Source organism: Pteropus medius, unplaced genomic scaffold (assembly GCF_902729225.1).
Source record: "Pteropus medius unplaced genomic scaffold, Ma_sr-lr_union100, whole genome shotgun sequence".
In the NCBI taxonomy this organism is placed as follows: domain Eukaryota; kingdom Metazoa; phylum Chordata; class Mammalia; order Chiroptera; family Pteropodidae; genus Pteropus; species Pteropus medius.
This window is the reverse complement of record NW_024342257.1, coordinates 2,661,815-2,684,780: the sequence shown is the minus strand read 5'-3', so window position 1 is coordinate 2,684,780 and position 22,966 is coordinate 2,661,815. Positions and strand designations below refer to the sequence as shown.

The window sequence follows — 22,966 nt, the reverse complement described above, 5'->3', positions numbered from 1 at the left end:
CTCTTCTTATATGGACATTAATCTCATTCATGAGGACTCCAGTCTTATGACCTAATCACCTTGCAAAAGCCTCATCTCCAAATACCATCACATTGGGGATTAGGCTTCAACATATGAATTGGGAGCGGGGTGGGGGTGGGGGAGACACACAAATATGCAGTTCATAATACTCTGTTACATTAGACAAACCTCTTGTCAGCACCTCCAGATAGAAAATACGTGTATTTCATATTTTCTCTACTGCAGAGCCTTGAAGTGAGAAGGAAATGTGGTAATGTATGTAGGAACCACTTGTAAACTAAGTTTTATACGAATGTGTAGTATTATTTTACACCTTTTCAAATGGACTGAAAGTCCATTTTGAAAATACAGTTATCAACATTTGACAATAATTGCATTCTCATTTTCCAAGGAAGTCCAAAGAATAGATGAAATTAAAATTCTTTATTCATCAAATACTTGTTGTGCCTTGCTGGTTTTTGCTTGAGGTGATTAAATTTCATTGATGCTTTTTTTTTTTGCGGCTTTTGTTGAATATTCCTTGGTCCAAAAGCTTTCAGCTTTGTGGCTTTACAGCTCCAATTCCCTGATCAATGTCTGAATTTGCGAAGCTTGAAATTTGTCATTTGGCATTGACTTATGTGTAAATTTGAGTCAAAACTCAATGTTATCTGAGGGCAGATTTAGATATCTCAGGGCAGATTTTTAGCTGGCCTCATTTTGACTGATACAGTTATGTATTTGTAAGTACAAATTGCCACTTTTGTTCTCAAGAGAGCACAAAGTGGTCATTGCACCTGCCATGAGGTAATTGAAGGTGTAAAAAACACTTCTACAAAAAGGTCTTTATTATAACACTTCCTTCCCCTAATACTCTTCCTGTCCCTTCCTCTGTGTGTACAGAAAGAGGAGAAATAATGCTATTAGCAGACTCTGAATAGAGGTCAGCATTTCTTTTCAAGAAAAATAAACTGTATGTAATTTGTGCTTCTTTTCTTAAAAAAAAAAAAATATATATATATATATATATATTCGAGATATTCTGAGTAATTTAAAACAAAAAGTTGATGGAAATGGTGATGTCTTTCACGATTATCATTTTGCTGCAGTGTTACATATGCTGTTACTTAAGCAAATGAGTAGTTTTGGCTATTGAAAAATAGCTCCTGAGAGCCATTTCTTGAATTTGCAGTACAGCTATAGCTTTAGTTGCCTAAAATTGTCTCTTCTGTGGTTACTCTAGACCAAGAGAGTAACATTTGGTTTGAAAATGCCCTTGTTTTCACCACTGTCCTCTGGGTCTTTTTTGGACTCCAGAGCTAGAGAAAATGAGAGTGCTATAAGAAAGGAAACCAAGCTCAACATAGAGCTTATCTGTTACCTAAAAGTATACATGTTGCAACTGGCTTGTAAAATCATCTAGGCTGGGGGAGAACTTCCTAGCCACTTCTTGGTGCATTGTTGTGGCCATTGTTAGCATTCCCTGGAAAGTATTTGTAGAGCTTGATTTTACAAATACTATTTAGCCTGGACTACTCATACACCACATATGTACCTAGCCCAGTGCCAGTAGGCAGTCACTTATTTCCCCCCCTCAGAAACAGAAGACTTATCTAAATAGGCAGTCTTCTTTACTTAGGTGAGAATTACATTCAATTTGATGTAGGCCGATCTACGTATTGCCCCTCGAATGACTAAATTACAAAAGGCCGTCTGGAATCCCCCCCGCCCACACACACACACACTCTGGCACTGTAAAAGCAAAAAAGTGTTTAAGTGATACTCCCATAACTGACAGGATCCCTGCAGGCAGTTTGAGACCTAATATTAAAGCCAAATACTCCTTTTAGGCCACCAGTCTAAAGGGTAAGAGTCAGGAATTCTCACAATTAAGCTTTATTAATGAATTTCACAGAAAACGAGATCTTAGAAAGTGACTCAAAATGTATTCAAGGTGATGAGAAGGTAAGAAAGATAGAGGTGATAAAGTCGTTGTAAGCATGTTTTCAAAGAAATGCTGTCACATATTAAACATACAGTTTGAACTCTTTCTTATCCTGGTGACAAATGCATGTCTGAGCCAAGATTACTGTTTCATTTTATCCCTTCCCTTACACAGTAATATCCATAGTGACGATCAGTCCTGGAGTGTCATTCTGTTATCTTAGGAAATCATTGCCTATTAAGTAGCCCAAATGTAAGAGAATTACAGCTCACTCCATATTGTCGAACCATAGAACAGCAACAAAGACACCCAAATGAAACAAACTCTGATCTTTTCGAAACCAAAGAAGTACAAGAAAAGCATTGAATTTAAGGGGCAGAAACTATCCCAGAAGGTTATTGCTAGAATTCAGATACTCAAGGCAGTAATAGAATTACACCTTTACAAAGACTAAGAGTAACAAATTGGATTTGAATTACCACCATTGTAAGTCTTAAATTCATTCAAATATTAAAAAGAGAAGAAAGAATAATCACATTTTAGTTTGCAACCTTCACAGGTGGTAAGACAATGAATGAAAATAGTTCTCTAATATCCTGTTACAAATTGGTACATTCCAATTTGGGTAATTAGTTCCTCATGACCCTGAATTAGAAGCCTTTGGTTGATAATTTTCTCTTAGAAAGGGAGAAAATAATTCTCGTAATTTGTATTCCATAAATGAAAATATAAACCTGATACTATTTCATATTTAAAAACTCCAAAATAAAGATAAAATTACCACTTTGAGTTGTAATTTCTTTCAGTCCTCAATCTGAGGAGCTAAGACCCATCTAAGGAATGTTGGTCAGGAAGACAGTACCCTAATAAATGTTGGCTTCACCGAATTCATTCAGATAATCATGGGGATATTGTTAGATCTGTTGGCTTGAAAGAAGCCCCAGTTTGATTAGTCCAAGGTGATGTGAGGAAGGGAGACAAGCTGAGTATGCTCTGCCCTGAGGTTATTGCTGAAGAGGAGAATGAGAGCCAAATTTTAGGATTTGGCCAGGGCCCAATAAGATATTATCATTGAGCAGAAACTGGTACACAGCGATGCTCCTTCAGAGAGTAACAAGAAGAGATAGAATGGAGTTGGCCATCTACCTCTGGCCTGCCCATGCCCCTCGCATTTTTGAGCTCACTCAGGCTAACCTCCTCTACCTTTCTCTGGCTCAGCCACTTTGTAACTCTTGCCACATTCCTTCCCACATTCTCTTTGTATTTTTCCTTTTGACTTCTCGCAGTTGTTTAATACTGCATAAAGGGCTTTTTCTATTTGCAAGAAACAGGCATGCCAAGATTTGCTTAGGTGATATAATTTTAAGAAAACATGGGGAAGAAATAACACCATGGTTGCCCAACCGTGCCTCATCAAAACTAGAATGTCCCAATTATAGCAGTGGCTCTGGCAGTCTGACAGCAGCTCTGGTGACACAATGACCGCTCTGCTGGTAGTCTTTCTTTAGGAGCAGGTGTCTGTTGTACTTAACTCCATTTGTGCCTTACTAATCCATCTACTCTCATACATTGCCGTTATAGTGACTCAGCTACTCCACTTTGTTTTTCTATCTAATTCTTCTTTGTGCTCCCTGACAGTGAATTTACTCTCTGCTATTTCTGCATCAAGGTGTCTGCTTATTCATGGCTTCTACTGCTATGTCACTTTTGCTTAACATCTTCTATCTCTCTTAGCATCTGCTGCTACCTACCATTTATATTCTTTTCTGTGTGTGTCTCATTAAATTTCCCCAGAAAGATTTGGTTGGTTTGGTTCAGAACAGAGGATTCCTGCTAGAAAGAGCTCTCCCGGTAGTCTATAGACATTTTCCTTTGGCACTTACCCATTATGTAACCTACTGTGATTGGGATCATATGATACCAAGCATTGTGGCCTATATATAAGGTACCTCTTTAGAAGGGGCCTCTAAGTAATCTCTGGAGGACAGTGCAGCCTACAGTCATCATGCACAGAATATTCTGTATATTGAGCCATTACATCAGGGGACTTGAGATACTACATTTATACTTTTATACCATACATCACTAAATCTAAAATGATATTGATTATAAGATAGACATTAATTTATGTCCCATTAAGAAAGAAATGCTGCCAGTTAAACCACAGCATATCATTGGTTGTTAGATGCATCCTAGTCTGAGAGTTGTTATGTGAAAAAGTATACATTTTACAAAAGGCAAAATGTGTTAGCTGTTGTGTATCTGAGATCGTCATGGGATCAAAGTGGGTCAAGTGAACCCCCAGAGAAGGTCCCTGAAGATTAACCCATAGAGTGGGGTAAATGCTAACATCTAGGGGTCAGGTCACAAATCTGAGAGACAAGAAGGTAATGTCTAGAGAAGAAACAGCCTGGAACTATCTGCAAGTGAGGAGGAGGCCAGTCACTGGTCCTAGGTGTGGTTAGGGTCAGGGATCTGACAAATATCAGAAGGTGGATCCGAGGGGAGAGAGGAGTATGTTTTCATATTAGTTCAAATGACATGGATAGATCAAGGAGGCCTATTTCTGTTAAATCCCCACTTATAGTCTGGGATTGATTCAGCTGTTTCTTTGTCTTCTAAAACATCTTTGTTCATTACTTGTAAATTGACTAGGTTTCTGGAAGTAGGGTCATTTAATAAAACAAATGTTGTATTTTGTCAATGAGGCACCTAGAATAGCATGGCCAGGGAAAAGTAAGCACACAATTATGATACATTAATGAATAATCTGTAGTTGTTGACTCCTTTGTTATTGGGAGGGTAATATAACTATAATCATAACTATGAATCAACACGGCTATCTTTTAGTCTCCACTGAGCAAAGTCCCACACTAATGTGATTAGCATGAAAGAAAGTCCTTACCAAATTCCCCTTGCTCTCCTGCCAACTGGTGGCAGGGGGCGGGGCGGGGGAGGGCATCTAAGGAGAGTGGTCCCAGCATTCAGCGATAGGTTTACTCTGGGTCTGTAGATAGGAGAAGTGAGACAGCTGTTTGTTAGGACTACATTCCCCACTGTTTCCACTGGACATTTGTTTTATCGGATATTCCTTACATGTCTTATGTAAAAAGTATTGTGTAAAAATGCTGGATAAAATTAAGTTGGGTAAAAGAACGAGCTGAGAACTGTCTCTTGCTGAATCGCACGGTACTGCTCATAGGTTCCACAGCTGTTAAAGCCCAACACAGTTAGTATGATTGTCAGGTTGGTCTCTGGGGGCTTTTCACCTTCTGAGACCCCAATGTATAAGATAAACTGATCTTTTTCCTAAATGCTTCAAGCCTACTGTGGTCCCAACTCAGTCAGCCCCCTAGGGAACTCCTCTGAAACCGAACAAGGGCAATTCTGGCTCAAGAGGATGGCAGAGTGCCTAGTTATGTGTATCACTGCACGAGACACTTCTTGAGGAGAATTTCATAAGGGGCCAGTTTGGTTTCTGAAACCAAACTAGACTCTCAGTTATGCTCTGAGGGAAAGTATTCAAGTCTTCAATATTGTCCTTACAGCACCTCTGAAGGGCCAGACTAATTATCCTGGACTTTACATAACCAAAGAATGAACTGCTTAGCTTAATAAAAAGCTCTCTCCTCTTTTACACTGTACCTTTCTGTCCATTATTTCAGTACCACTTGTTATACATATTCTAGTCTTAGGTAATATTGTTTATGAGTACACAGATTCCACTGTGGCCACTCAATGATACTTTTGAGCAGAATGGGAGAAGTATTATTAAACAGTTTGCAAGTGACCGAAATGGCAAGTGTTAGTCCTTTGATGATGTACGTAAGTCTTAAGTCTTACTCCTTGCAGGTGCCTTCCAGAGATCCTGAGACAAGTGTTCTTAAATCTTCTCCTTCCACTCCTGCACATATGCCAGGTCTTTTTGAACCCATTTTTTTATCCATTTCTTTCCTTTGCTCTTTACTCCAACCTTCTATTTTCTACTCTTCAATAAAGAAAGTGGCTAATGTACAGGAAATGCTGCAGGCTGCCATTGTCTGAAACTAATTTAGCAAACACTCCCCCACCGAACCCCCTCCCCAAATCCAGCATCAGGAATAAAAGTCCTATTGGTCCCATTTTGGCAGCACTTAAGTGCCTGCTCCCCTATGGCTTTGTGCCCGCTAATTTGGATTCTCCTCCTATAGAGCAGGGCACATTGGCAAACCACTGTACAAAGATAAATACTATTCTTTGTAGTCGTGGATTTTCTAAATAAACTAAGAACAGCAGCTAAAAATCAGATTACCTGGAAGCCTAGAAGAAATAGGTATTGAATGATCTCATCCAGTCTCTTTTCAACAGCACTGTGTATTTTTTCAAGTTTTAGAATTTATAGAGACAATTAAGACAGTAGCTCCAAGAAAAAGTAGAACTTTCATGAGATGTGTAAGGTGGATGACTTACATTAACTCATATCTAAAAGTTTGGCCAATATATACTGATACTGTTTTAAAATACAAATATGTGTTAAGGAGTTTATCTTGTACACAGGAGCATGTATCAAAATGAAGAATTATGACCTTTTGTTTTTTTCTTAGTATATACAAAAATGTTGCTATATATTGGAAGATGGTAATTTATTTCCATGAATCAAATTCTGTACATAAAGCTCACATCTATTTTTTTTTTTTATGTTGAGTGATAGAGGTTTTTCATCATGGTGGGGGGAGCAATAGAAATATATTATGGCTTTTAATAAGTGTGGGCTTTTTAAATAATGATTTTAGTTCAACTTTTTACCTCTTAGAACACTTTTGAACTCAGATATTTTCTTTTTCTTATTTTAAGCATAGCTCTCCTAATCTGTCAGTTTTGTATTGAAATAAATGAATTCGTGGAGTTGCTTTCTTTGTAGCATGTGGGTCTAACAGCTAGAATAAAAACAATCAATCTAATATTTTTTGTTGCTGGGAAATAATTATGAGAATATTACACAGAGGAAGCCATGCTTAAAATAAAGGCTTCATATTGCATTTAAAACTCAAGTGGGACTTTCAAATATTCTGTTTAGTAGAATAATATATTGATGAGCCCTTAGAGAACTAATTACGTTGTTTCACATGAATTACAAATGCATCATTTAGCTGTATTATAGTCTTACATGTATTCTTTACAATTAATCATCATTAAATATTAGAAATGTAAAGTTTAAGATGCAAAGAAAGCCTACTTTTTAAATAAAGTGGTCCAAACAAATACCAGTATTTTGACATCTATAACTGGTCTGCAGATTTTTATCTCTTGTTTTTGCAAGATTAATGCATGACTCTGAGGATTTTTTTAACAGAGTTCCCGCGCTAAAATCCTATCATTGATGTTAAGTGTAAGTTATGACAGTCATTTTTATTATACCACTTTAGGTTTACTTCTGGAATTTGAGCAGCAGAAATATGTTATTAAAACTTTTTATTATTTCTGTAGCTGCCTTTCCAAATGCATTTCCAAAAGTCATGGCTTTTTAAGCTCTTACTATGAAAGTCACAATTTCAAGTAGAAACCGAATTCCTACTAACACAAGTAGTATCCTGGTACAGAGTCCTAGCAGTAAGTTTTAGTGAATTATTTAGGAGTTGAACATTGATTCCCTTATGAGTCAGTCGAGTCTCTTTCTGAAAATAGTGTTGTTCCCATTAGCCCTGCCATTTTACAGGAAAATGTTAACTTCCAAATAATTGGATATTATCGGTAACTAAATAGAAAACATAGACACAGAATAGTTTAAGTGAAATGAGATAAACTTATACAAACATTTTATGGACAGAAAATGCTGTGAGATGAGAAAACACCAAGTAAAAGGAACATTTATTAACTGTTACTAAGTACCTGGCACTGTTGTTCTAAGTGCTGGAGATACTATGAGGAATAAAAAATGGTCCCTTTCCGTTTTGCAGAGTGTTAGGTAGTCATGAAAATGAAGATAGACAAGAGTCCTGTGTCCATAGTGGTCACTCTCTGGTAGAAAAGGCAGATGTAAATTAATCCTAAAGCGTATCTGCTCAGGAATAGGGTGGAATCAGCTAAGTCTTCTCTGAAGAAAACTAAGGCTGGAAAGGAAAATGAAAATCCCAGAATACAGGGCTGTCTAGACAAAGCTAAAACTTCGCATGTATGTGCTTTATCAGTAGCTATGAGTGGTGTTCTTGGTCCTCAATAACCTGGTATAAGTGAACGTAAGATAAATGTACATTCCTTATTCCTGGCTGTACCTTCATCTCTGCTTTTCTTGCTTCTTTCTCAGTCATGTGAATAGATTTAACTGTTACAGGAAAACCCAAATAAAAGTGGCTTAAATATAATAAAAAAAAAAAGAAGAAGAAAGAAAGAGATGGTCCCTTTCCTCAAGAAACCATACATTGAGTAGAAACACTCCCAAGGGCTAATAATAAAAGAATTCACAATGAGTTGACATATGTTCTAAACAGATCTACTTGCAGACCGAGGTCTATAGGCAAGGTCTACATGTATTTGAACTGTCCTGCGTAACTGTTATCCTGTGTAATTGCTGATAAAATCATAGATTGAGAATGGTAAAGCTGGAAGGGCTCTTGGAGGTATATCATCTGTTCCAAATCTCTTATTTTCCAGAGGAGGCAAACTAGGTCCAGAGCAGATAAAGTGATTTACTCCAGGTCAACACATCAAATTAATAACAGTGGAAATTAGAACTCAGGTCTCTTGGTTCTCAGTCTAGTCTTTCAACAGGTGACAAACAGAACTTTTTATTTACACTCTCTCCCCACTTTCCCTTTAATGATAAAAGCAATGGCATAGGAAGTCTATGGAGAAGTGAAATTCACCAAATAAGGAAAGAAGCCCTGGATAGAATGCTCAGGTCAATGAAGAAGTTGGAAGACTGGGTGAAGAATTAGTTAAAAGGAGGTAGAGAACAAATATGGACCAGAAAGAAAATTAAGAGGAACCCAACAGCAAGAATAAGAAAATCACAAAGGAAGGAGGGCTGAAATAATTATCCATTAACAATTATTTTTATGGAAAAACAGGCTAAAATGCCATAGGTCTAATTTTATGCATTCAGTCTGCTTCAAATTTTTCTTTTTCAAAATAGAGTCGGCTATGTTAGGTAGCCTCTTATTAAACTGAAGAACTCTGTTACCCAGCACATTTGCACAGCTGCCAGAGTAGTGAGATGACTGATGTGCATAATGATGACCCTGAGGCAGTGTAATGCCCCAAGTACCTTTTGAACCATCAAAAACATATTTCTATTATGTTCAGCCTACTTTCATTGTTAACTATACTTTATATTCAAGTTCTTGTAAAACGGGGAATATGTTTATGATAATATCTCTGATAATTGTCTATGAAATTGTCTTAAGTTTGTCACAGCGCTTCATGTCATAGCTAAGCCACATAGTAGAAATTTTACTGGAATGAGAAAGAATTTGTTTTGGCCTACTTGTCTTCCCAGAGGTTCCCCCACCCCCTTAGGCTTTTGGGGCTTTTTTTTACTTTTCTTTTTCTTCTTCTGATGAAATGTGGAATATACAGCCTGTCACAATTTTAGGCTGCCCTGCGCCATTGTTGACCATCTGGATCCAATGATGCTTTTGAAAATACATGTTGTGTGAATAGATTATTTTACTTTCCGGTATCTTACAAGTTTTTTTGTATGACAGTAAGGAAAATTATAATGTTTTTATTGGCTTTCAAAAGTCCTTTTCATGTAAGTCAGCTGCCAGGCAAGCATCCTGGATCTGTTTTCTAGCATCCATATGAATGTCTGTGATAAATAAGTCATTGCTCACAGGAGCTGCCTTTGTGAAGCAGATCCTGCACTTATTGTTTCTCTCACCTATACAATGACAGTAATTGACTATTACTTGGTCAGTTTCTGTGTTGGAAGTAATGCCAGGTAAAATGGAGAGGAGAAATCCATATTCAATGCATTTCTGTTGAAACCTAGATAGATTTTGTAACAGAAAAAACTACCGTAATTTGAAGTTTTTCAGGGATTAGTGTTTCCAAAGGATGAGCATGAGATCCACTACATTCTTTATTGCAACCTAAACCGGATTGTCATGTGGTTCTCTAAAAGTGAATCACTAATAGACACATTGCCATAGTATAAAATGTATCACACGGCTATGATAAACATAGGTCAGAATTGTAGTTCAGTTAGTCAAATGCCAGGAAACTCTTTACCTATATTGTCTTTCCTAATTGGAAATTTAGAGGATCAGATATAAAATCGTCATCCTTATCAGTTCAAACAGTGATGGACAATTATGTCTTTACAAGTTCTAGTTATATTTTACAATTAAAGATCTTGCAATGCCTACATTGCAGAGCAGGCCTCCTCTTCTATGGCTGCTGCTGCTCTTTCTTTTCAGTTTCATGTCTTTTTTGGAATCATCATCATTATAAAGTATGACACTAGTCGTGTTAAGCCATGCTTCTGACAATGGTAACTTTCAACAGGGAGCAATAGCCAGGGAAAAAGCATTCATCATCATGTTGCATAGGGAGAAAAACCCAAGACTCAGAGGCAGTGTTAGCAAAGACAACTGGATGCAATAGACCATCTGAGTAGCTTTAAAAACATCCTAGATTGTGCATATTATCTCTGGATTGAGGGAAAACAAGAACTGAATGACCTTCTCTGTGTAAAAGAGCATCCTAGAGTTTTCAGTAATGTAGCCAATAGCCTCACTGCATTTTCAATTCATTTGGATGTCATGTAAAGAATGAACATATGCAATATTTAATAAAGAAAGGTCAATTCTGCCATAGTGATCACTGAAGCATAATGCAGCAAATGAGGTTGGGCTTTTTTTTTTTTCTCATCAATCCTAAGAACATTCTTCAAATTTATCTTTTCAGGAAGTTCCTGCTTTAAAAAAAGAAAGAAAGAAAAACTCCCATGTCTGTTATAACCTAAATGGACAGCAGTTTAAAGCCAACACCACTTCTATACTAACATACTAAAAATATCAAATAAATTGTATATAAATACTAATGTGCTGTTTCACTATTAGGATCTCTGATTTGTCACTATTCTTCCTATTTATCAGACTATAAATGGTTTGGTGAGTTGGTGTGGCTCTGTATATCTGCCAGTTGTCTCTTATTTTAGGTAATGTACTGCTTTGATTATAGTTAACAACCATCCTGCCAAGGTTTGTCGTGGCTCCAATGCTTTGTTCATCTCATTGCATTAACGGTGCCATTTGTATGTTACCAAAAAGCACACCACTGAATTCATCATCCTCATTCAAAGAAAAATAACTTCCTTGATTTTCAGCATAATGTTTCTGGCTATCTAATGGCATTTTTTGCAGGTAGTGAATTAGACGGAAATAAAATTATAACCTCAGCATGTGACATAACTCTCGGTTTATACTTTCTAAGAGATTCAGAAATGACTACATATATTCATCCATGAGTACCCAAATTGCTTCTCTAATTCAAGTTATCAGAACTGATTTCTACCTAGAACTCATTTGAACCTTTTCATTAAAAATCCTATCCAAGAGTCAGCTAAAATGTCACACGTTCTTTGGTCATTCCAACTCTCCTCCTCTCAGTCTTCTAACCTTGACTGTCATTGGTTTTATATATACTTCTATCCAGTTGTCTCATTTCTTTACCCATTAGTGCTTGAAGAACACCAACCATGCTATCTTTGTTATTTCTTCATTGCTTATACAGTCATCCATCGAATACATTCACTCATTTTTTAAAAATAAATATTCAATATGCTCTTCCTAGTGCTGGACAATGATATACATACACCAAGTTTTGGCAAACTACAATTAGTGGTCCAAACAGAGCCTATGGGACTGGAGTTAAGAACGATTTTGACACTTTTACACATTATGACCCATAAAGAAAAACAAAGAAATACGTGATAGATACCATACATTGCTATGGAATATGTCCTCTAATATCACATAATATAGACAATTATTTCAATATAATATAAATTAAATGTTATATTTTTTAAAGCTTTATATTAAAAATTTTTTTCTCGATAGTTTTTAGAGAAAAAACTGAAACACTACTTACTTGTCAAAGGCATTTTATTCTGGTACTTAATAAAATGGTCTCGTATCTTAATGTAACTTTTATTTCTGATGAGGTTCTGATTATCTAGCCTTCTTATGAGAGGTAATCATAATTATATCTTATTCTGAAAACTTTCTAAAATGGTGGATGCTTCAAAAGAGATCATTTTGTGTACGTGACAGTTAAAACAATGACTTTGCTTTCCAGGAAGTCTCCATCCTTGAAGTCTCCATGTTTGTGGTGCTGGAGAGCTGGTATTCAGATAAAACCATTTTATTCCATTTTAGAAAAGACAGTCTTCTGCTTCTGATTCAGAGTTGACTAATTTTATGGCAACTTTTCATAAAGTCAGGCTATAGATGCCATTAATTCTCCAACAGATTATGCAGCCCTTAGAAACCTATGGTTGGATTACTGGGGATGAGTTGAGGACTGCTGAGAGGAGAATGGAAGAGAAGCCGGGGCCAGTGAAAGGAAGCCGGAAGTAGAAAGGGTGGGATTTGTGGAGCCAGCAATTATGGTTGTGGTGAAGAGGATCATGTAGTTGCCCTTTGCAGCTCCTGTTGGCAGAATTTTCCAGTCAGCACCATTCTTCCCTGACGGCGCCCTCATGTAATCAGTTATCTGTGGTAATACCTACCTATCCCCAATCGAAACCATCACTACCACGAGTAATTCCCTATACTCTCCTCTATCTTTTAAACATTTAAAATTAGAAGTAGATGATGTACCATATCTAAAAAACAAACAAACAAACACAAAAACTCATGACCTTTCATAAAAATCTTTATTCCCACTTGCCCTTTAATCTGAACCGCCCTTATTTCTAGTATACTGCACTCCTCCTCTTAGATACCACACTACTGTTAATCTAAATACTTTGCTTTATTAAGGAATTGCTCATTCCTCATTCCTTGAATAGATTTAGAGTTGACAAAATGAGAGTTTAAAATGCTGTAATGGAGAATCTTAATTATAAATGAAGGGAATTAAAGCATACTACTGTATGCACTGATTTACTTTCAGTTTCTTGACCTTTATCGAGACTGATGAGATTACATATCTAATATAGAGAATGGATAAAAATTTTAATAGACCTGCCTAATTTGCGTCGTCAGGAACTCTGTGCAGCGGAGAGTTATGCCAGCAAACCTGCATGTGCTACCTCTTTAATTGCACCTACTGCTCCCTACCACTAGCCCACCGCCATCCTCTCATATCTGTGGTTAATATATATGAAGTCATTACATTATAAAGTAACAAACATTAGGAAGCCATGGATTTGTTCTCTAAATGCAGATAGCTCATACCCAGCACAGTTTACAATTAACAGAGCTTAAACTTCCTTTGGAAGGGGCTAGAATGCTAGGTAATGACAGAAAAACAACATTTGTTAAATCTAATTTTGGCACAGGACTTGTTTCGATGTAAAGCACTCTTTTGTAATACCACTTTGAATCTGTTTCCCTTATATAGCAAAACAAAGAAAGAGCCTCTCATTCCGGAAAGGTTCTGGATCATTGAACTCTACTTCTGAAGGATCATACTTATACATATAAAATAACCATCAGGACAGGAATGTATTCAATCAATAGTATTTACTGAGGAAATATTATGAGCTTAGTATTATGAGAAGTATAAAAGTAGAGAGCATGCTCTCTTTCCTTGGGGAATGAAGACTTACAAAAACAAAACAATTATGCACAACAATAAATGTGTACTAAAATGTTCTGTAAAGGTTCTGGTATATCCTAGAATTTTCAGAATCATTTCAATTCATTATCGTATGATGTGTTCACATTTTTAATGCAAAAAAATAACTATTATGGCAATAGGACCTCAGGGAAGGACACAATCACTGCAGTTTGAAGTGTGCCAAGAAGGCTTCACAGAGGAGGCAGGGCAGTTTATTTATCTTACAAATATTACATTATTTATTTTCAGAGAATTTTCTAATTAAACTTTTTGCCGTTTTTCCTTGAATTTCTTACTACTTGATTTTTTTCTTTTGTCTTCCTTTTCACTCATAATAACCCAAAATTGGAAGCATTTCCACATCTTTTGGATTAATTTTTATGTTGTTTCAACACTGCTTTTCCCAGAGTCCCCATTCAAACACATTTCACTATGCTAGTTCACAGTAACATGGAATAAATTATTGCAGAGCATGTGAACTCAGTAAATGCAGCATTTGAACTCATTCACTGAGGTCAGGCAGCAAGTCTAATTCTGTTGTTATTTTATAAACATTTTTTTCCATGTTTTGAAGAAGAAAATTACTTAAAAGACCTCAATAGTCGATCTCGATTCTTGTTTGTTTTTTTCCCCTTTTAAGTGAAATAATAAAAATGAGCAATTCAAACCATCTCACTCACAACTTTCAGAAAGCATAGCAATGATGTATAATTTATGTATCTTTCATCTGTAAGGTTGAGAATCACTGACAGGACCAAAAAAGAGGGGGTGAAAAGGACACCTTTCTGGATAAAGTGATGATAGTTTTCTCCAGCTTTAAAAAATGTATATGCAAGGATTTCTAGGGGCTGGGGGGCAATGTAATTTTATAAATTGTTACTAAAATGTATTGCTAATAAAAATTTGAGCAGCTAAGGCTTTAGTCAGATAGATATATTCTTAGTTTCACACAAACCAATGGCTTTTATGATTTTTAAAAATTCTATTTACAAACATCATCTTCACATTTCTTTAGCCCCATTTCTATTAAAGGAAACCCTATAGGCAAAAATGTAATTTTTCTATTTTGCTAGTTTTGGACAATGTCAAAACTAGCAAAATAATGTTATACAGAGCCAAATGCTGAATTAAGACTCCCGGTGCTGATGCTCATCAGACTCCTGCATAGAGAGATGTCTGTTACAGGGTAAGCAAGATGTTAGCCACAGAAGTGGAACTCAATGGAGATAGAACTGCTCACCTGCAAAATCAGGTAGCTCTGAAAATGAATGGAACTGTTAGTTTGGGCCAATTTCTGCTGACCCTGGGATGAGGAATGCAGTCTTGTATGGCAAATCACATGAGTAGAAGTCTTGGGGTCAGAATGCTATCAAGCTTTTCTTAAATTTTTAGTGGATACAAAGGCCTGCTGCTCCTTGCCATGGAAATTGGCATGGATTCTAAGTGTCCAGTAGACAATTTTATTTTATTCTATCTTACATTTGGTAAGCAGAACTGGCAGTATGAGATAAATGTACATAAACAGTGAGTTCTTGATTTTGACATTTATTTCTTATATAGATCTAAAGTCAGTAGCTTATTTACATGTATCTCTAAAAATGGAGGAGATAAAGGAATGGCATAGGGCTACATTGAAAAATCAGAATGGGGAAGGATCCCTAGAACAGCTTGATATTTTATTAATTCCTACTGGAAATCACCTGCAAAATTTAATAAAAAGTCTTCCCAATTGTTTTAAAATTATGTATATGTATGTATATGTGTGTGTGTGTGTGCGTGTGTGTATTTCCATATATATATTTCCAAACATATGTATATATACATATGTATGTATAAATATATATTGCCATCTAGTTTTCTCTCAGTAGTGTCCATTTAATCAGGCTGGGTTCTCAAGCCGTGGGTTTCAGCATGTATTAGATTTTATGTATTAGAGTAGCAGTGAATCCACCTTCATTCCTTAAATGAGCTAGGAAACTCCCAAATGAGACAATATGTGATTTTTTAAGAAACTTTTTTTTTTTTGCTATCATCCTCCAGGACTCTTCTTGCCCTTCCTATTATTAAGCTTTCCTTTGTAGCTGAAGGTAATAGCTGAGTACCTTCTAGCTCCTCCATTTCTAGAAGAAAGAATAAGAAAGCATTGAGAATCTACAAAGAAAGTTTGCTCAGCCCTCAGAATTCCTGATGCCAGCTCAGTTTCTAATCTTTCTGAATAGTGATTCATACCTCAAAGTTAATTTTAGATTTAAAATGGCTTTCCAAATCAACATAAATAATTTCTAGATTATTTGCTATTTTAAATTAGCCATGCCAGTGTTCCTCTCCATTAGCCTCGATAATTGAGAGTTAGCTATATATTCTCTGATACCTATAAAAAAGAATTGAATATTCTGAACAGTATATTTTAATGGCTGCAATTTCAGTTATGTAAGCCAGGTCAAGCTACTTCATTTTTGCTCACAGTAGTATACAAATGTGTCCCTGTTTAAGCAAATTCAATAAATGAAAATATTATTTTACCCAACTAGAGATAAAGCTAAGTTTTTTTCACCTTCAAGGATTTCTTACTTTAAGAAGATATTCATTATAGGGTTACTTTAGTTAGTTATTTCCCTGATTGCATTTAAAGCATCTCTGTTTTAAAGAAAAAAATATCAAATTTATGGATAGCTTTCCTGGAACAAATACATTGTAAGTCACCTGGATCTGCAAGAACAGCTAGAAGATTAGTCATTGCTGCATATTGTTCACCAGCTAAATGTTCTGTCTTGTCTTTAAAAAATGCTTAGATGCCTTTAAAATGGTTTTTAAATGTTTAAGGGAATAGTAGTCTGTGCATAGCCCTCTGTGAGCCTAAGATGAATTATACTGGTGACTGTGATTGATAAGGCTGCCACTAATTTTCAACAGAGGTTACTGTTTAAAAGGTGGCCCAGATATCCATCTGTCAATCTTTGTCAAATAGCTTATTTGTTATTCATTTTTCTACAGCCCCTTAGGTTGATTTTATTCTTTCCACACATTCATTCTCCCCCTTTCTCCACTGTTCCATTCTAAAAGCAAATCAAGAAATTCACCTACCCAATATGGATAACAAGAATGTTATTTAGTTTTACTTTAATCTTAGCTATCCTTAGACCTTCTTTTCTTTTTAGTCTTTTCCAATTGAAATAAAAAGGATTTTTGATGTATGTAGAGACTATATTTTTTTTTTTAAGGAAACTGTTAAAATTGTACAACTTCAAAGAGTTTCCAAATGTTGCATTTTCAAAAATGTTTTATCTTATTTTTCTTTAAACTTCCTGTTACTCTGTGTAGTCTCAGTGATGACTGAAGGCACTGAATTTTACATTCTATATCAGTCTCTGTGTTCCACATCTAGTTAGCAGTTATTAACAGTGCTTTTTTGGAATTAATTACTCAAAGCTGATTTATTTCTAATCAATTTTCTCAGACCATGATTTTAAAGTATACCCTAATTTCCACATATATAAATGTTTTGCCCCCTAGATTGAACATGGATTCATGTTGATTGCACCCTAAGCAGGTAATTACCTTTTTCCATTCTGCCAAATTATTTTCCTAGATTTAAATTCTAAAAGGACTAGTGACTTAGCCTTCCTCTTCCCATCTAAATTGGCCTTCTTTCCTTTCCCTCCCTCCCTCTCCCTTCCTTCCTACCTCCCTTCCTCCTTTCCTTCCTGTCTTTTCTGTATGCATTAATTTAACCCTCATCTACTTCCCAGAAAGATTTCAGGTGGCTTACAACAAAAGTCCATGAAGATAAGATTAAAAATTAGAGAGAAACTTGTAGACAATTACTCCAGACATTTATATTAAGAATGGTTGCTATTATTGAGCATTAAATTTATCTCTGAGCTTCCTAGAAGCCAAGACAGAAAGAAAATGTGATATATCTTAAAGATTTCATTATGACAAAATGAAGAAGTTTAAGATGGAAAACAAAGAGCAACAATGTCTTCAATAGTAACGTGGGATACAAGCTAGAGAGAGATGGTACAAAATCATTTAAAATAGATATCATACAAAAATGTCCTTCATGGTTATTTGCTTCATCAACAAGCCATTTTCATCTTACTTTGACTGTGTTCACTTATGAAGCACAAGTAAATGTCATTGCATTTGTGGAATATATTTGCAAGATGTCATGGAAAATATTTGTTCTGTAGTAAGTTCTCCCCACTCATCAACCCCCTTTCCCCACATACACATTCCTTACCTTGCCTCATCTCCAAAGTTAAGTGACTGGTGATAGTTCTGGAACAGGAAAATATTCATTTATTTCTAAGAAATTATAAAATCTTATTCCACTTGCAAGTATTTATTGAGCATCAACTATGTGCTCTCTTTTCAAGTTATAAACAATTTCAAATGTATGGGAACTGTTAATGGTAGAAATATTTAACTAAGTATCCTTCATAGAAGAAGCGTGTGATTAATAAACTATGTGGATATCTGCCGATAAAAATTATTTGCATATAGGTCCTAGAATAATAGAAATTTAAAGGTGGAAATGATCTTAAAGTACATTTACCAACTCCTTCCTTTCACATTAAAGGTTAAAGATTTGTGCAGCTTCACATACCTCATTAGTTGATGCTAGAACTCACATCCTCTGATGGCTATTCTAGCACTTTTTCTATTACCATAACATAAAATCTCAGGATTAGATATGCATTCAAATTGCTGTCACATCCCCACATGTGACAAACCTGAACCCCATATAATCTTTTCCCTCTCTTTACAGAACTTATATCTCTGATTAGTATGCAGACTCTCAGTTTCTAAGTTTCATAATGAAATTGTTTATATAGCAGATGAATGAGTCTTTGATCCATTCAGTCAGCAAATATTTGTAACTACATAGTTCGTAATTTGAGGTCCATTTGCTTAAAAATCATGACTGCTTTCATTAGCACTTTAGTTAACCTAATTCTGTATTTCAGAGAGGCAAAAGCAAGAACTGGGTTTTACTGACTATTGAGGTACAATATGCCTTTTAGGCAAATGGAACCCTGACTTTTTGTCCTTACATTCCTTGTTAATATTCTGTGTGCTCTTGTTTTTCCTAGGAGAAGGAGCACCATCATTGCATTACCACAATCAGTAGATACATTTCCCTCCTTCTCCGGACCCCTCCGTTTCCTATTTGGGGGAATAGATGAAGATTTTTGTTGTTCACTACGTAATGCCTCCTATAGGGACATATCTGCTCACCAGCAGCAGTCCTGAACTGAAGGTGCCCCAAAGTCAGACTGGATCACAAGCACCCATTGGAAGGCTTTTTACCTCTTTACAAAACAGATTCAGTCAGGGCTTGCCTGATTTGTTATCTAAGGCTCTGCTATTCCCTTTCATGCCTTTGGCGATTCCAGGAAAAGGGCAGCTGGTTGAGGAAAACCTCTGTTGTCTCACCAGGCTTTCACAAACAATAACAATTAACTTCAGCCTAGAGGCAAAGAGGATGTCTATTCTTATAAAACATTTGTTCTTATTGCCTATACACTTGGAAATCAAATTAGTGAAAAATTTGAATGTTTTCCTTTCTCTGTCCCTCTGCACCTCCATACCCCCGCTCCTGCGCCACCGAAGTTTTGGACCAGATAAAGGCAAATAGATTGATGGGGGATTCTTTTGTCCCTGAATCTCCTCTAGAATGCTCTCCCTTCCTAATATGTATAGAAATGCATTTGAAAGAATTCTAAGTAACCTAAGATACAAGCCTGAGTAATGACCAAGATTAAATGGACTGAACATCTCATCCATATCAATTGCAATTCATAATCCTATTTTACTTAAGTGATTATCTTTGTACTTTGGAATTCCAATTAGCCAAAGGATGCCAGTACCGATAACAATGCAGTCTGCCAAGGGAAATCATTTCTTCTACTTCCACAACTCCCAGGGTTCATTCTGTGGAAGCTCTGTCTCTATGTAATTTCTCTTATTCACCCCACCCCTGTTTTGGGCAATGTTTGGGAAAAAGAAAAAGATCTGGAGTAAGAACTCATTCAGGTAAACTCAGAGCAGTATCAAAACCAGATTTGCTCATTAAAAGAGCCGCTTGCTTTCTATTGCAGTTTTTATGACCCATCTCATTTCTGTTTTCTAAGTTTTTTTATAATTCAACTATTACTATTATTGTAATTTCCCCCAAATTATTTGGTTCTTAAATTCATTTTCCATATTTTAATAAAATTTCTAACTATCTTTATGTTAGAAATAAGCAATAACTAGATTTTAGTGTAAATCGTATGCTAGTACCCCGAGTCTTTGCCCCCTTACCCTACCTCATTTTTCTTCTTCATGTTTATCACCACCTGCCATCGAATTATTTCTTCACTGTCTCTTCCTCCCCCCACTGAAAATAAATTCCACGAGAGAAGAAAGTTCTGACTTTTCTACTTATCCAAAGACTCCCCAATGCCTAGAACAGTGTCTGGCAAATATTTATAGTAGTCATTCTATATATGTTGAATTAATGATTAGTATGCATGAGCTGTACAGCTTGTTCACTTTAAGTGATGTGATGAATATTCTCCAATACCTGAGAAATATTCCCCCAGACTGGATCATTACCATTATCTTCATTTATCATTTAATGACCAACAAGACAGTACTCCGTGTGCCATAATAAAAATGGCTTAAATGCTTTCCTTGTCTTTGTGCCTTTATATTTCACTTGACAATATGCAGTCCTCACATTAACAGGCATTCATTCATTCACACAATAAATATTCATTGAGAACTTATAAGCCAGAAACTAGCCCAGAAAAAGACATGCACAGATGATTAAGATATTGCACCCTTGCCATTAGAGCACAACCCCAGAAAAAAATTCAGAATCTCTGCCATCTCAGCAGTGGTTTGTGAATTTCTCCACAAAATGGTACGTCAGTGTTGTTTTTGTGACACCACCCTTTTCCTGGTTTTTCTGATACCTTTCTATTTCTCTTCTATCACCGATATTTCTTCTTCTCCTTGCATGTTGGATGCCCTTGTTGACTAAGGTTCCACCCTCAGCCCTTGCTCTTCTCATTCTGCATGAGAGTCTCTCTGCATGATGTTACCCACTTTTGCATTTTTATCTATCATGTACATGGTTCCCAACTCTGTAGCTGTAGCCCACCATTCTCCCTGGAACTTCAGATTTATATAACCAAATGCCTGTTGGACAATTCTACCTGGATGTCTCACAGGCACTTTCACTTTAACAAGTCAGAACCTAAATCTGCTTTTTTCTCTAAAATCCCTTTCCTTTTTGGTTCTTCATTGGCAGCACCACCATCCAGCCAGTCACTCTGGCTAGGAACTAGACATGAATCTTGATTCCTTTTCTGTAAGTTCCCATATCTCACAATCTCCACATCCTGCTTATTTTCCTCCTAAATATTTCTTGAACGTGTCCTCCTGTGCCTTCCTAACTACCATTGCCCTCTCATCAACCTTTGCTGAGACTACTGCAGCAATCTTCTAAATGGTATTCCAGCTTCTGGTCTCGTCCACTGTTTCAACTGCCCATCCTTTCATAACTTTGCTTACTATGTCCTTCTGCCTAGACTACCCTCTTTATTCTTTTCACTTGATTTACTCCTGCTCATCCTTCAAATCTTAGTTTGATCCTACCACCAGGAGGGCTGAATATACCTCCTTAGTCCTCCCACGGTACTTTCATCACGTTGCCCTCAGTGAACTTCCACACTGTTTTATGTTGGTCCCTTTGCTTGCCTGTCTCTCCTCTTAGACTGTGAGCACAATGGGGGCACAATGTCTTATTCATGTTCGTAGATCTAGCATTAAGCATGTCACTTGGAACGTAATAGGCTCTTCAGAAATATTTGAATGAATGAAAGATGAACAAAAGAACAAACAGGCAAACAAAGGGTGGCTTTGAAGCGCAATATTAAGATATCAAAGAATGTAAAATTATATTCTTTCTACTTTAGTTATTCATCTTATAAATTGATTAGGAAAAACATAAACATAAAAGAGCTGTAATTTACCAGCCCACATACAGTCTTATATTCCACTACTGTTTCATCTGACTTGGCCCTTTTGAAATGGATGTTACAGAGAATATCTGGGCCTAGGTACACTGCTAGTGCTCTGAAATATATGTTGAATATTTTGATAGAAACTCTTTTGCCCATAGCTTAGTTCCATGGAAGCCTGTTGACTGTAGACCAATTTGCATGACTGCTATAAATGAAAAATACTTCATAGTTACTACTTCAAATACATAAATGTGACCTTGATCAATGTCAGCAAACCAGGCCTCTAGCAATCACTTCACAATTTTGACTGTCCAGAGAAGTACATCGGCATCTTTAGATAACTATACCCTGGCATGGCAGGTTGAGTTAGTATCTGTGGAGCCTTGTCAGACCTGTTATTTAACAAAGATGACCTCAAGCAGGAGTGTGTAGTTTTTTCTGAGAAAGCTTTTCTTCCCCTGAATAGATCGTAGCCTCCACAAATGTCTTTGAAGCAGTCATGCAGAGGTTGCTTTATACAGATGATTGTGACACTGAACATGAGAGATTTGAATGGTTATTCTAAAGTGACCCATCAAACATAAGGGTAAAATGCCACTGCTTTTGAGGTCTTAAAATAGAATCTCTTCTTCTTGAATCCATGGGAATGGGAAGTTTTGTGATCAGGTCACTTGAGAAGAAGGAATGTGAAACAAAAGCCAGTGTCATCATATCCATTTCTCGCTTGTTAACAAAAAGCTAAGAATAGGCCTTTAATATTATACCATTTTTAGGATTAGTCCCGGCACAGTGCTAAGTATGCCTTCCCTCCAAAGCATGTTACTCCTTCTACCTTCTCCATCTCTAACAGTGATGACCCAACTTAGGTTCAAATCCTTGGAGTCAACTTTGACTCAAGCCTTTTATTGAGCCCCTAGATGTAGTGATCGCTAATTTAGATTTTATCACTTGAAATTGTTATTCCTTTAGTTACTCTAAAATTCTCTCATTTGAACACAACCACTTCACCTTCCATCTTTCCTAGTCCATCAAACCCACTGTACTTGTGCTTTTCCATGGCGTGTTCACAAGCCTTTGTCCCATTTCAGTTTTCCCTCATTTCTATCTCTACCTATGGCTCTTTTGTTAGACATTTTAGCACTGTTCTCAAGAGTACTTCTCATTCACTTGTTATCCAATTCTTCAGTTGCTACTGCCTTTACAATCCCTAGCCCTAGAAATAGCTATTGACCATTTT

The 22,966-nt window shown here is 36.4% G+C and overlaps 1 protein-coding gene across 4 annotated transcripts in view; it reads left to right on the top strand.

The window, feature by feature from the left end:
- The window catches only part of DIAPH2 (diaphanous related formin 2), a 939,022-nt gene that overhangs the window by 679,805 nt on the left and 236,251 nt on the right, over window positions 1–22,966 (top strand). The window contains exon 28 of one of the 4 annotated variants that reach the window (XM_039859185.1): window positions 17,225–17,244. The exons of the other annotated variants lie outside the window; for them this stretch is intronic. Coding sequence (XP_039715119.1) covers window positions 17,225–17,229 — 5 coding nt within the window. The 3' untranslated portion in view covers window positions 17,230–17,244. Of the gene's footprint in view, window positions 1–17,224; window positions 17,245–22,966 lie in introns of those variants that run through there. 4 annotated transcript variants of the gene reach the window in all.